Source organism: Herpailurus yagouaroundi, unplaced genomic scaffold (assembly GCF_014898765.1).
Source record: "Herpailurus yagouaroundi ecotype Mexico unplaced genomic scaffold, PumYag 100, whole genome shotgun sequence".
In the NCBI taxonomy this organism is placed as follows: domain Eukaryota; kingdom Metazoa; phylum Chordata; class Mammalia; order Carnivora; family Felidae; genus Herpailurus; species Herpailurus yagouaroundi.
Genome location: NW_024412391.1, coordinates 47,392,675 through 47,407,745, shown reverse-complemented (window position 1 = coordinate 47,407,745; position 15,071 = coordinate 47,392,675). Strand labels below are relative to the sequence as shown.

The 15,071-nt window shown below is 41.7% G+C and overlaps 1 protein-coding gene across 3 annotated transcripts in view; it reads right to left on the bottom strand.

Moving 5' to 3' along the window:
• IGF2BP3 (insulin like growth factor 2 mRNA binding protein 3) overlaps nt 1-2,563 on the bottom strand; it is a 153,533-nt gene extending 150,970 nt beyond the window's left edge. For 2 of the 3 annotated variants that reach the window (XM_040472435.1, XM_040472437.1), the window contains exons 1-2: nt 2,029-2,560; nt 606-666 (exon numbers count right to left, since the gene is read on the bottom strand). In XM_040472435.1, the coding sequence (XP_040328369.1) occupies nt 606-666; nt 2,029-2,203 (236 nt within the window). In that variant the 5' untranslated portion in view covers nt 2,204-2,560. Of the gene's footprint in view, nt 1-605; nt 667-2,028 lie in introns of all 3 variants that reach the window. The other variant, XM_040472436.1, reaches the window with a different exon arrangement.
• Nucleotides 2,564-15,071: the final 12,508 nt, after the last annotated feature.

Genomic DNA, 15,071 nt, shown 5'->3' with positions numbered 1-15,071 from the left:
GCTGGTATGCAGCAACCTGTGTAACTCTAGAATGACTGAAAAGGCGCTTCTGGGCAGGAGAAGCCCAGGCATTCACTCACGTGTTCCAATCAGCAAATTTCACTCTTCTCAGATACACAGACCGCCTCCGAGGCCTCTCTGACTCCTCGCCGCCAACTGGGGGCAGAGAAGAAAAGGCACTCCACACCCACGCGTGTCTGCAGCGGCCTTCCCCTATCCTGTACTTGTAGGTGGGTAGTGGGGGTGGAAGAGGGTCACCCACTACTTCCTAATTCCCACAGAGTCCCCAAATCACCCTTCAAGACTTTGATTTCCTATTGCAGCACCTTAGAAGAACATACAGCTGTGAGGGCTTCTTTGAGAGACTTCTTCACCAGTAATAATCCAGTGGCAAGAACCACATACAAGACCTTTATTCCTTAGCAGCGCGCACGCACACACCTGCCATAAACTTAAATGCAAGGAATAAGAAACGCCGAGCCATCCAGCAATAAAATAAAGCCATCCAAAAAGCATGGGAGAAAAAAGTTTTCAGCTGTGTTGAATCGTTCCTCCCAATAAAAAAGTGAGAAAAGGATTAATGAGAACATGATAAATAAGCTCACCTTTGTCTTTTTGGGACTGAGTGCTCAACTTCCATAAATTTCCCGTGCAGTTCCACTTTACCTGCGGACAGACAAGAGGTGGAAGACAGTTGGCCGGGTTTAGCCGCTCTTCCCGCAATAAGGACCCTCCCAGCCTAAGCGGCGACACAAGTGACCAGAGACCCCCACGGCACGGATGCGTCTCAAGGCCGGAAGGGAAGCCCGGACCCGCGCGGGTGGAAAGCTGACCCCTCGGGGCTGTGTGTACAACTTACAGTGGGGGGGCGGGGGTCGACTGGCTAGCCCACCACCTGGGTAACATTCTACCCCCAGGCCGCCTCCACCCACCTCAGGGGGTCACCCAACCCCACGACAGCCGCAGAACCGACGGCCCTTCCACCCACCTCCCTGGACACTCCCATAAGACAAACTCCGAAGAGCCGGCTACGCTGGCTTTTTTCAGGGAGGGACGCCGGGCCCTTCTCCGGCTTCAAGCCCAGGCCCTCTAGGAACAGGGTAGGCGCAGAGTGCACCGCCAGAGATACACCTCCGCACAGAATGAACAAGGCGCGAAGGACAGCGCGGCGCCCGCCACGCAAAAAACACACGGGCTCCTGGAGGGACTTGAGCGCAGCCCCGCCACGCAAGGTCCCGCGCGCGCGGAGCATGCCCCGCCACCCCCCGAGGCCGGGGCGAAGAGAGAGGCCGAGGCAGGGCGCCGCAGCTGGGGCTCCCTTGCCCGCGACCACCCGCCGCCCTCGCCCACCTGCCCCTCTAGCTCGTGGGACGCGGGGAGGTTGAGCGTGGAACCTAGGTCGCACCAGCCTGCGTCCCGCAGGATCTACAGGAAGCGCCGGGCCGCCTGTGTTTAGGCACCAGCCCGCGGCCTCACTCTGCAGCAGGGTCGAGGCCACTTTGTGTTCTCCCGCGCCTGGGGTCTAGGGGGAGACGGGGGAACTGCGAAACCAACACCGTAAATAACGTGCAAAGAGAGGAAGGAAGGAAGGAAGGAGGAAGGGAGGGAGCGAGGAAGAAACGGGCGTCCGCGCTCGGCCCCCAAGGCCCGGCGTGCCGGAGACTGGAGCCCGCGCCTGGGCCCGGGCGGGGCAAGCGCTGAGAGTCCGGCGCTCGCGCCTCCCCCAGCCCAGCTCCCGTCCGAGCCCGCACCGGGGCTTTCTGGACAGCGCGTCCGCCGTCTGCCCACAACGCCCCGGGAGGAGGGGAGCCGGGTTGGAGCCCAAGCTGAAGAAAGCACCCTGGACCTCACGCGCGTGGGCGCCCGGGCCTCGCCCCACCTCCCCGCCCGCTCTCGCCTGGGCCTGGGGCCCTGTGTGGACGTCCCGGTGGCAGCCGCGGGCCTAGCTCCGGGTGCGCGACCCTGGCAGGCCCGGGCGGGCTGCGCGGGGCTGGAGCGGGCGCGCCGGCGGGGCTGGGGCGGGCCCACCTGAAAGCGCCTCGATGGCCTTAAGGGCCCAGCTCTCGTCCGGACAGTCCACGAACGCGTAACCAGTCTTCACCAGGAAGGGTCCCGACACCGGGATCTTGGCGTCCTTGAAGATACTTTCCAGGTCCGAAGGGACCGCATTCTCGCTGAGGTTTCCGATATACAGTTTGTTCATTGTGAAGAGTGGTTGTTATTTAAAAAATTTTTCACAGGAAAACGAAAAATTAAAACCACCCACAGTGATGGAGGGCTCCGGCGGGTTTTGTTCTCTTCGTTTTCTCGCTGTTAAAACACACCAACACAGTTACAACCAAGAACAAGAACGACGAGCGAAAAATCAAATCCGAAGGTTCTTGTTTTTCCTTTTCTGAATATTAAAAAAAAAAGAAAAGAAAAGAAAAAGCCTTGCTACAACCCAAACGCATCAACGAGTCTTCCTAACTCTGAGGAGGAGGCGGGATTAGCGAAAAAAGGAGAGGAGGAGGAGGGGAGAAGAACTACTTTTTGTCTCTTCCTCCCCAACCCCCTTGGCATCGGCCAGCGGACTGTGAAAATATCACACTACGTGAGGGCGAGCGCCGCCTCCCCTTAAAAAAAAAAAAAAAAAAACCCCCGAAGGGGGACTGGCAGGGGGGGGGGGGAAGGGGGGGGGGGGAGGAAGGCGCAGGAGGCGGAAAAAATCCGCTCCGAGTGTCCGGCTTTTTGAATGAGCCACGTGTTCAAACTACAAATCAACGTCTCACGTGAGGAATCCCAGCGCCTGAATTAGAGTGGGTTTCGGGGGAAAAAGGAGGAAGAGAGGGGGAGGGGAAACGAGCTTGAGCGAGAGACCCTGAGAAGGGAGGAGGAAGAGGGAAAAAAAATGCTAAAGGAGCCTCAGCCGGGGCGCGGAGGGGAGCGCGGCTGGCGGCGCTGATTGTCACAACAGAGTTTAGAAAGGGTTATCTGGTCGGGGCGGATCCTGAGGGGGAGGGGAGGAAGGGAAGATTTTTTTTTTTTTTAATGAGATTCGGGTGGAGGTGCTAATTAGGCAATTTCTCAGCTCTAGTTACCAGAGTTTTAAATATTCGATTTTTTTAAATAGGTAATTAACAAACCCAAAGAGTCGCAATTTCGAACTCGCCTTGTGGCTTTGATGACATTTGAAGTATAACCTATGCAAAGGCGCAAGCACGTTTCCAGAGCTGGCAAGGGCGGAAACACAGCGAGGGGATGGGATGGGAGGGGGCGAGAGAAGCGGGCAGACGCGCCCCACCTTATGCACCCTTCAAGGGCCCGGGCACGGGGGAAGTGGGGCGGCCCCGAGCCAGGGCAGTGGGGGATGGGAGCCCGCGGCGTCCTGGGCGGGTGTCTGGGCGACACCTCCTCCGCCTGCGCTCGCGTTGGCTCTCGGCTTCGCGTTTGCGATTGGTTGCGCGATTCAGAAAAGGCTCAGAGATAAATGAGGCCGGGGGCGGGCTTGGCCACCAGTGGGGGAGGGGAGCGTAGGGGCGGAGGTATTTGGCGTGGGGATGGGGGGGGTCCCCGAGCCTCGGAGGCCGGAGGAGAGAAGTCATAGTGGGACAAGTCGGTATCTAAACGGAAACCATTTCTTCCTGTAGTTTCCAGAGGAGGAGGAGTGGGGTAGGCTGGTACTTTTATTTAAAGAATTTTAGTTGGAGAACTTGGGACTCTTAAAACAGGAAGACCGCTCTGCGTTACCCCTAGGTGATATTCGCACTTGAAAAATTGTTGAAATCTTTTTCTGCCTCGTTTTTGCCGGCATTTGGCCATGAGAACCATTCATAATTTCCCCTGGATGTAACGAGTACAATGGTGGGTGTGTGGGGGAGGGTCTGGGCCCGGTGAAGCCTTTACTGGGCCAACAAAATGTAGACTGGAGAAGAGGAATACGGAAATGAACATAGTGCTCGGGTTCTTGTGGAAATCTGCAAGTGCCGTTTAATGCTTGTGCACTCTACTCAAAAGCTTCATTTCCACCAGTTACTTGTGGTATATTTTTCACAGGTATTCCATGGAAAAGACGAAAAATGATTAGTTTTAAAAAGCGAATGAAATTCTATGTAGCAGGGAAATATAAAACGGGAATCTTTGATGACCTGGTACTCTTAGTAGAAAATATATTGTGTGATAGAGAAAATATGATTTAAGTGGAAACATTTCAGTATTTAAAATTTATGAGTTCGTTTCTCTGTCAAATCTGTGTATCGCATTTAAAAGTGTATGTTTTCCAATTAAAAGATGAATGACATAATTTTTTTCAACATGTGGGAATTATTGCATGAAGCATTTACATCTTTTCTTTTAAAAGGAACTTACAATTTTGTGTTAAGGAACCGGAAGGTGTCAGATCATCCATTTTAAATGCAACTGTTCTAACAGGTTTTTCTTTTTCTGCCAAGCAAATCCAACTTTTTAAATATAAAAAATATAAACTCATTTTCACAGTATTTTCATTGACATTTAATTTAGTGAAATGTTTTTACTTTATGAGATCGATGTGCTATTGTGTAATAATACTTAGAACTATATTATGAGTTCTATAAAGAACATTTGGATGGTGAGATTTTAAGTTTATGGTTAGGTTTAACTTTTAAAAAGAGCTTAATTTTCCTTTTCATGTTTTTAAAAAGCCCTTTGTTCTAAAAAAGAAAAAATATGTATTCTTCCTTTAACTTACATAGTACTCAAAATGTAAATATCAAAAATGATTAATTTTTTTTCATGTACCTGTCGCATGTGATCAAAAGCTATTTGGAGAAATGTGTTTTCACTCACTTAGTAATATTTGCTTTTCTAAGTATCTCTTTATTGCAAACCAGTCTTTTGATCATTTAGCTTTTAGTAATTTTTCATTAAGAACAAATCTTCTATATTCAGCTTGCTTCCAGAGTCATGTGAATGGTGCCTTCTGGATTGGTCACTGTATTTGCTCTTACTAAAACTGCGACCTAAGGAAGTATCTACTTCTAAAGCATGGGATAAATTGTTTATTTTCCATAAATACTAGCCCGTGCTGTCGGTCACTATCAAACACATCTAACAGCTGGAATTTAAGACAACTGTGTGCTGTTTTGATGAAATATGTTCCTGGAACTCGTGAACTTAATCTGTGTATTATTTTAACAAACTGGATACTCCGTCTTGGACCTTAGAAACATACAGGAGTTCTATAAGCTCAGACATCAAAGGGTGGTGAATACAGTGCACTCCACTAACAGTCTTCCAACCATTTAAGGGGTAACTATGTATTCACTGGCTGAGTAAAAAGAACATGGGTAACTGTCTTTTTACTGGCATTTCAAGTGCAAAAGTATCTTTAGTGGATTTTCAAAAATGAATGTAAGGTTAGTTTAACTTCCAGTCTTCCAAAGAGTCTCACACAGGAAATTAGCACTGCATATGGGCTACTCGAGTTCTTGCCGAAGCAGTTGCAGCTCCTAATTTTAACCCCACGAGAGAATCCCACCTATTGTGTGTGCTCTGATGCGGCTGAGTGTCTCCAACTGCAGCCTGTTTACTCTTTGGACAGCTGCACCTACTCCTTATCTCCTGAAGGCAATAAAAATGTTTATGGATCAGTGTACTATTAAAGGAGAAAAACTGTTTAGAAGGTCGGTTACCGTTGCTGTATCCACAGGTTATGAGCGAAGGCTGAGCAGATAGAGGCGAAACAAAGGGCATTCTTAATGCTACCCCTCCTAACACCCGGCCGCTTCTGGGACCACCGGAGAGCCGAAGTCCTTACCGCGGGGTGGGCACGCAATGCCCGCCGCGTCCTCGCCTGGGCCCCATAGGTGTTTTTTAACATACTCTTGCTCCTTCAAACAGCTCTCCTGGACTTATGTGTTTAAACCAGATGCATGATAAGTGATAACCTAACTCTGCTCTCCAGAATCTGCCTTCAGCAATTTTTATTTAAAATCAGAAATAGTGCCCCAGGAGATGAGAAGATGGGGCTGTTTCCTTTTGCCCCTGGCTCTGCCCGGAAAAAGAGGGCGGGATTCTTGCAGCTCCCACTGTGAAGATCCTTCGTCGATCGCCTGTTCGCCTCGGAGGGCCTCGATCACTGGCCCTGTGGCGGGACAGGCACTTCCTGGCTCCGCCTGGGGGTCTGTTCCTCCGCGCGGAGCTATGGACGAGTTGGACGTAGGGGTCAGGGGAACCTCTACAGTTCCCCTCGCCACACATCACCTGAGGTCCTCCTCCTCCAGCGTGCGCCCGCGGGCCGCGGCAACCGACCAGGCAGCGTGTATTCAGGCCTATTTCGAGTGTACGAGAGGCTGCCTGGCGCTGGGGGAGGTTTGGTACCCACAGAGAGAGACTGCAAGTAGCCCTGGTTCAGCTCTGAGCCTCGGTCCGGGGCGGGGCGGGGCCGCGAGACGGGGGCACGCGGCGCGCAAACGCGGCCCCGGGGCGGAGTTTCGCGCTCCGCGGGGCCGACTCGCCGAGACCAAGTTGAGCAACCGGCGTGGAGAGAGACACCGCCCCTGGCTGGGGAGGGGGCGGGGGGGCCTTCTTCGCTCACCCGATTGGTGGACGGAGGGAGCCTATCACCGTCGGCTGCCTCCGCCGGAGCTGTTTGCTGGTTTCCATTCATTGGACCCCGAGCCTCCCTTGGATTTCCATTTTTGTGGCGCGAAAATAACTCTTTGCTCCCTCTCATTGGTTTTGTTGTTGAGGGGTGGGATTGAGTTCTCTTCGTGTTCTCATTTTTCCTGCCCTTTAACTTCGAGCCCCCAACCCCAACCCCCAAGGAGGAAAAAGGGAGGTAACTAAGGAAGAGTAGAAAATAGTTCGTGTGCGTGTGGAGCCCGCCCCTTGGGCTGACCGCGTGGTGCCCGCAGAGTCCCCACCCTTCCCCCAACGTCCAGCACCCGGAGGTCCTCGGTTTGCGCCATGCTCACCAGCTGGAGTCATAGGCTCCCTGCCCCTTTCCAACATCTTAGAATTTATACCTTTTTTTTAGTTAAAACAAGAAAATACGTTTTCAGATACCTGAATTTTCCTGGGCTTCTAGAAAAACCGACTCTTTCTGCCCCCTCCCTTTCTAACCCCCTTTTGTGGTCCACAGGGTTGTTTTAAGCAAAACCAAACAACCCCTCCAAAAAAAGCAAACGAAAAATTCCGGGTAAAGTCAACTATGCCGAGACCACGTTTTCGTTGAAGCTGCCCTAAGACCAAAGAAGCTGAGACCGACCTTGTAGGATTAGCGATTTCTGTAACTGAAATGTTCTAATTTTACTGAGGTTTGGTAGAGACGGTGAGAAACATAAATAAGCGTTTGTCTTGGAAAAGGACAAAACAAACGAATAATCCTTTTTAATTTGGTTAACTGAAAGAGCTAACAGCTGTAGTGCTGTATTCTAGGTGGTGGTGTCTTTGGTGCGTTTGTATTTGTATACATTAAGTTGCTATTGTTCTTCTCAAAAATAAAGATCAGAACTCTGGCCATGACAGAAAAGAAGGAAGTGTGAATTTGTTTGTTATATCTAATTTCATAACAGACTCGAATTATTTCATTATCTAAAGAAAATGAAATGTACTAATCAGAAATACAACATAATTTATTCACAAATAATTGTTCATTTTTTAAGTCTTGACAGAGTACTTGATTTGGTTAAAAAAACAGTAAAACAATAATTGCTCAGTAAAAAAAACTTTGAGAGAATCGGTTTAAATCTGTGAGTTCAAAATTTGTCTATATTGTTAACTCTTAGCTAGTAGGGATGTTACATCATCCTCCTAAGTTCTTTTGGAAAAACTATATTTGTTCTTTCGTTTTAATCTCTAAAAGCCAACTAATGTAAGTAATGTAAATGACTACCTACCATAAAACTAAAAGGTATTTGAGCAACTCTTTAAAACAAAATTTTAAAAACTGACTTAATCAGGAAAGAAAAACTTCTAAAATACAGACCTATTTTGTTTACATTTTGTATATATATTTTCACTACATTTCAATAAAGTGGTTAATAGATATGTATTTTTGAAATTTTCATGTAAAATTATTTCTCAGAAACTGAGTAACTTACAAATGGTTTCTCTTGAGTTGAACAAATTAAAGCTTAGAGGCTACATTTATAGTGTAATGCTGAAGATTATAGAGTTAATAATTTAGATAACCCTTAAACACCTAAAAAATGTTAAATCTGAAGAGGATTATTTGTAAAGTGATTTTGAGTTGGGACTTACATATTCTGTAATATTTATATTTTGAAAATGACACAGTAGAAAAAAAACATTAAAGAATTTTTAGAGAAAATTTCAATTTGTAAAAAAAAGTTCCAAATTTAATCTGGACAAGTCAAAACTCTAAAACCTGAGATATTTTCAAATGTTTTCTTGAATTCAAAGATTTCTATAACCAATATTTTTCTTTTAATAAACTTTGTTCTGGTTGGGAGAAATTGATTTATTAAATTTTCAACTATTATGTCAGGAATGAGAATTTTAATCTATCTGGTAACTTTATACATGATGTTAAAGTGGTAGATAAACATGATTCCTTTTATTGCAATTATATCCTTTATGTTATTGCTTCACTTGAGCGAAACTTTAAAATATTCATTATTATTACTATTCTCCTGGGAGGAAGGAGGAATGAGACCTTTAGTGGAAACAGTCTTTGGTAATTGGTGTGTGTACATAACTATTTGCTGACCGACCACAGAAAACAAAGAAGATAGGCATTTGTCTGTTGGGGGAGGGGTGTGGAGAGGCTGAGAAGAGTTGGGCATTTAAATTGGTTTCTGGGTTGTAACTCATTTATCCTGCAGGTTTCCTTGCTAAAGGTGGAGGGAAGGTGGTAGAGAGTATGTATTAACTAATGGAGCAAAATGGGACAGTAATCCAGGCATGAAATCCCACTGGAAAGAACAATAAGAGCCTACTCTCCTCTCAGATAACCGGAAAGCAAAGCACATGCTGAGGTTATGGCTAGTGTTCAGCGTTTTCTAACACGTGCATTTAAAAGACATATCTTAAGTTACCATTTTCTTATTAGAACCCTTTGTTTTCCTGACCAGTTCTTTTCCAGAATCCCATTCCACAAAATTTGGGAACTAAAAGTCCCTTTCATGAAACAGCAGGTTTTGTGACCTGTATATACAAATTAGCTATAGACAAATCAGCTATAGACAAATCAGCTCCTAGATGATTTTAGAGATAAACTGAGGAATTCCTCATGTTGTCTATAAATAGAAAGTTAATTTTTAGATTTTAATAAGACAGAGTATATTTGTAAATTCCTTACTTGCAGGAATAATGGTATAGACCATTATTACCATTTCCACTTTGACTCATTAAAATTCATTCCCTCTTGAGTTCAGTTTACATTTTGGTCCTGAGCTTCTTAGTATGATGATCCCAGTTTTAAAGATGGAAACAGCAGGCTAGGTGAGAATTATCATTACTTCAAAGAACTTCAGCTGAAGTTCTTAAGAATCTGAAACCATGAGACATAGCAGAAAAGAAAACAAAACTAAAGATCTGAAATCTTTATCAAAATTGACACTATAAAGATTTGTCCTAAAATTTGTGCCTAACACTTGTTTGGAAATTTTTAACTCTTTTTTGGGGGTAGCTTGCTTAAAAACAAAAGTTGGTGGTATTTTTTTATTGCTTTTTTCAAATGACAAATTTACAATAAATTATTTTTAAAATGACAGTTGCCACTGCCTTCCCTAAGGCAAAGTTTTATTTGAGCTGAGGTCTAATATCAATAATTGGACCTGTGTGATAGTTTTCCCTTATTTAATTTTGGCAAGGGGGTGTCCTGTGCCAGTCATTGAAGTAATTTCTCTATTTTTAATGTTATTTTTCTTTGTAAACGATTCATATCTTATTTATAATCTAAAAATGTTTTTCCTAGCACTTTCCAAGACTTGGAGAATAATTTAAAACTAACTAAATCTTACCCCCCAAAATATTAGTAAAGACTTCTTAAAATGTGTGTAATTTGATACAAGTTAGAAATATATTACTATTGAATATTTTGCATTAAGCTAACATAACTGTATGATTCTTTCTAATTCTAATACATTCTATTTCTAATCCAGCTATTAAAAATCTAATTCATGAAAGGACACTAACAAAGGTCACCAAAAAAAAAAGAAAAAAATATCAATTCTATTACTTCAGAAACATGTATGGTCTCTGTTATGTTGACATTTTGTTCTGGGACAATTCAATGTAGAATGCTGTCACCTTGTTTTGTTTTCGTTTGTTGAAAATTGCCTAGAATTTTGCTCCTTGATTCTTTTACCATACATCTTATGGTAATTTTTTTGCTCTTATATTTCTTTACTACCAAGAATAAAATGACATTTTTGGTTTTGATTTAAGTGAATGGCCATCTATAAAAAGCCCAATAAAAAACAAACTAAAAAATCTAAAATTTTAGTGTAATGCATTATATGTGCTTTCCCCTGGCAACAATAGTTCTATTCAAATTTTATTTTAATTTAGAACCAATATTGTGAACTTTTAAAACAAATTAATTTGAATTTTGTTTTAAATATTAATAAACAAAAAAATTGAGTATTTTCATCCATTGAAATAGATAATAGAGTTACAGATAACATTGCTCTTTCCCCTCGACAGCAACAAATCCAGTTGAGGGCAGTTTTGTTGGGTATGGAATGCAGTCAGTGTGTGCAATTGGACATGAGAATATATACACATATTCCTGCTGAGAAGCCTTTTGTGGAGATTTGTGAAGCAAGTTAGAACTTGTGTTCAAATTCTGAGGCTGCAGGTTAAAACAGGCAAAGTAAGCACAATTTTATCATTAAACTTTTTTCTTCACCATCAGAATTCCTCAGTTTATTTTGGAAGCTGGAGAGAGAAGAGTAAGTACAGATTGAACTGGAATTAGGATGCTATTAGTACATCAACATTATAATTTAAATAATTCAAAATGTTTTCATGTTTCTGTGCCTTCTTTTCTATTTTTAAAAGACTATTTTATTATACATGTTAAATACCCAATAACATCTTTAAAACATGTATGTGATCAATTTTAAAAGTTACAGAATAAGATGATGACCTGTTTTGAAAGTGGTTTGAATTTACTTACAAAATATGAAGTTGTCACAAAACTCTTCTGTTGGATTGTCTACCGCTTCTGTTTGTACACACAATCTATATGTTGATAACTTGTTTTAATCAAAGTAGCATTATTTGACAAAATGTCTTTACAAAAAAAGAGCCAAAGATATGGTCTGCTGCTGTTTTGAAACATGTTTTGAAACCTCAATGTGGAGAGGAAACTCAGATTTTAAGTGAAAGCTGGGTCCTGTTATTTACTGCTCTTTTGATATTTATTGACGGACAAAGAAATGGATTAAACTGTAATGTTGCTTCAGAGATGACCACCAATAAAGTTCTCAGTGGCTCTAAGTTAAGAATGTTGTTTCAATCAATGATAGTCCATTCCTATTACTATTTTACTATTGTTGTAAGATATTCTCTTTCTTTGATTATTAAATATCCCTAAATTATTTCATTACCAAGAAGATAGGGTAGGGTCACGTTATGTTAGCATAGCCAAACATTTTAACACTTAGAGATTTTAAACAGATGAAGAATAACCATTGCTTTTAAAATAAACAAAAGTTTATTATCATTTATTTTGCAATAAGTAGTGCATGTATTTTCTTATCTATACCAGTGTTCTGCTAATGTTATAATAAGCTGAATTACTCTCACACATGGCAGTTAATGGAAAAATCTCTTACACCCAAAGACAGAAGATACATAAGCAAGAAAAAAGATCAAAATCAGCATGTTTGTGAAACTCTTTTTGTTTTGTTTTTTGTTTTTGTTATTTGTGGAACTCTTGATTAAGCCAAAAATGAAAGTATCTTCCCACAACAAAATCTAGTAATCAGGTTTCTAGTTTCCATTGATTAAACAGTTAATGGTTAAAACTTGAATGTATGGTTAGTATCCAGATATTACTAATTAACTTGGGAAGAATCTCTTTAATAGTTTACAGTTTCATTTAATGTAACTTTGTGATCTAAAAAAATTTTTACTTAATTTGCTAAAGGTTTTTTTTTTTCATGTTTCCTTGAGGAAAAGTCAAAAACACGAAAGTTAAGCTGAAGACTATTAATTATTTTGTTAAAATCTATTATCTATAGGTTAAAATGCGTTTATTTTCCTTCTAATTTTTCCATGAAAGCTTGAAATGTAACCTATTAAAAGCCAATATATTAGGGGTGCCTGGCTGGTTCAGTAGGTAGAGCATGCAACTCTTGATCTCCAGGTTTTGAGTTCAAGCCCCACATTGGGTGTAGGGATTACTTAAAAATAAAAAAAGTCTTAAAAAGAAATAAAAGCCAACAGATTTAATGGCATTTATAAACTCATAAAACAGGTTTTACTGATATTTTTAAAAATAAACCAAGAATTTAAGAATATTGGATAATTTGATTTTATGTATATATAACTGATTAGAGGTTGTATATTCAAACAGAAATTTGAAAGCAATACAGTTCAAGCACCTTGCCACATAGTGGCATTATCAAAGTGATTGTGCAATGTAATATGAAGTTATAGGATTTTGAACTCAACTATGGATATACCAATATAATATGCAAATTAATTATTGTTTTCAAAAATCCAGGCTAGAGTTGATGTAAAGTTAAGAAAGCAGACTCTGTGGTACAGAGTAAAGTCGAAGTGTTTACAGTGCTTGTAACAGGAAAAGGCTGTATGAACCAGAAGATCTAGATTCACTATCGTTAATAGTTACAGTTTCTCTAAACTATAATTTTGGTAGCTAACATTTTGTCTTTGGAAGTATAAACTAGTAACACATTTTATTTAATAGAAAGAGAAAGAGGTTGAGGCAGTGTATGTTGCAGGCTAGCACTATAAGACTCAATATAGGAAAACATTTCCCCTGTTTTATATATGTATTCTGAATTCTTGGATACTTTGTATAAATAAATTTGGATTTTTTGTTTGTGTTTTTAATTAGGGAATTATACAAAGTATCTTTTTTAATATGACTTTCAGTAGAAGCTGTTTCGTAGTAAAACAATTCTATAATTTGCAGACTGGAAGGATTATTAGGTATTAGGGATTATTAGGTAAAATAGTTTCCCATTTTACAGTTGAGGAAATTGAGGTCAGGGAAGGTCCAATGCACATAGACACACAGCTAATTCAGTGGCAGGGCTGAGATGTGTTTATCATGGAATGAAACCATTTAATAGTTCTGAGTGGGAGATAATATCAAATACTTTTTTCCCTATTTTTGGTGGTAAGTAAACAGACCCAGGGGGAGGTTTGCCCAGATCCAATACATTACTTTAAAACAAACAGACAAACAAAGAAAAAACACCTACATTTATCCTAACAAGAAGTTCTATACATCATTGAAAGTTAAAGCAAAATCCTTGAAGTAAAAGAGATGTTGGGGGAAAAAATAATGGCTTATCTTAGTAATTTTGCTCAGAATCTCATTTAAACTATCCCAAACAGGTAAAAATGAGTTCAATGTAAAAGGCTGGTAAGGAAGAAGATCCCATGATTTCTTTCACCCAGGATTTCTCTTGTGTGCTCTCAAAAACTGGATCCAAGACCCAGCTAGCTACATCAGGACCTCTAGGAGTTAATAACCACCTCACATATTCTTAGCAGCAAGCTAAGAAATTCCTCCTCATATTAAGCTTCAAAAATGGGATGTTTCTATTTACTCTATATTAACAATACTTTAACAGTGAGCTTGGATTTTTACTTTTTGCCTTAGGGAAATTTCAGGGGTGGGGGGAGCTGTGTATTACCACACACACACACACACACACACACGCACGCATGCACATGCACATTCACATCTCCCCATGGTGTAATCCAAACTCTTCCCTCTTCTCCTATGTATTGGATCCTTGGAGAACAGTTTGCAGAAGCACAACTGCCATGAGCTCCTATTTGCTGACACCAGTACAGAGTGTGGTCATTGGTGATAAATGCTCCTGGCTTCCCACTCCTAATGAGATGCATGAACCTAAGAGCACAACAACCAGTTGGCTGTGTCTTTGAATGAGAAGTGGCCCTGGGACATCTGGGTGGCTCAGTTGGTTAAATAGCCTGACTTCTGCTTAAATCATGAATCCATGGTTTGTGAGTTCAAGCCCCACATTGGACTCTGTGCTGACAGATTCTCTGTCTCCCTCTCTCTTCCCCTCCCCCACTTGCTCGCTCTTTCTCAAAAATAAATAAGCATTTAAAAAAAAAAAAAAACCTGTGCTTACACTTAAACTTCTAAATCTGTTGATCTTCATAAATTGTGGATACTACACTGGCACCTGTTTTCTATGTATATAGCTGAACCTCCTGTGACCCTGGGTCAGTTTTTTGTTTTTGTTTTTGTTTTTGTTTTTGTTTTTGTTTTTAACCTCCTTGGCTTTTGTTTCCACAGCTGTAAAGACAGTTTAAACTACACCATTCACCATCCTTTACCTTTTTCACAACAACAGAGCACTGAGTAGGCTTTCTACAAATATTTTTGGAATTTAGTTTTCAAGAAAAGGAGTAAGACCAGATACATCAATGAAATTATTGGACCACTTCAGAAAGTTCTATAAAATCCAAGAGGGGAAGAGATTACTGCTGGAAAATAATGCAGAGAACCGTATTTTGTGTACATGTAACCAGTTTCAGAGAAAAGAAAGCTTATTCAAATACCACAGATCAGGGGCCCCTGGGTGGCCTAGTCAAGCATCTGACTCTTGATTTTGACTCATGTCATGATCTTATGGTTCATGTCCTCACTGACAGCACAGAACCTGCTTGGGATGCTTTCTTTCCCTCTTTCTGACCCTCAAGTGTGCAACACATGCTCTCTCTCAAAATAAACATTAAAAAAAATATTTTTAATAAAGTCTTTTTTTAAAAGATTTTATTTTTAAGCACTCTTCATACCCCAAAAGGGGCTTGAACTCACAACCCCAAGACAAAATATCACATGCTACACTGACTTAGCCAGCCAGACACCTCCCCAGTCTTTTATAATCAATGGTTTCCTTTGT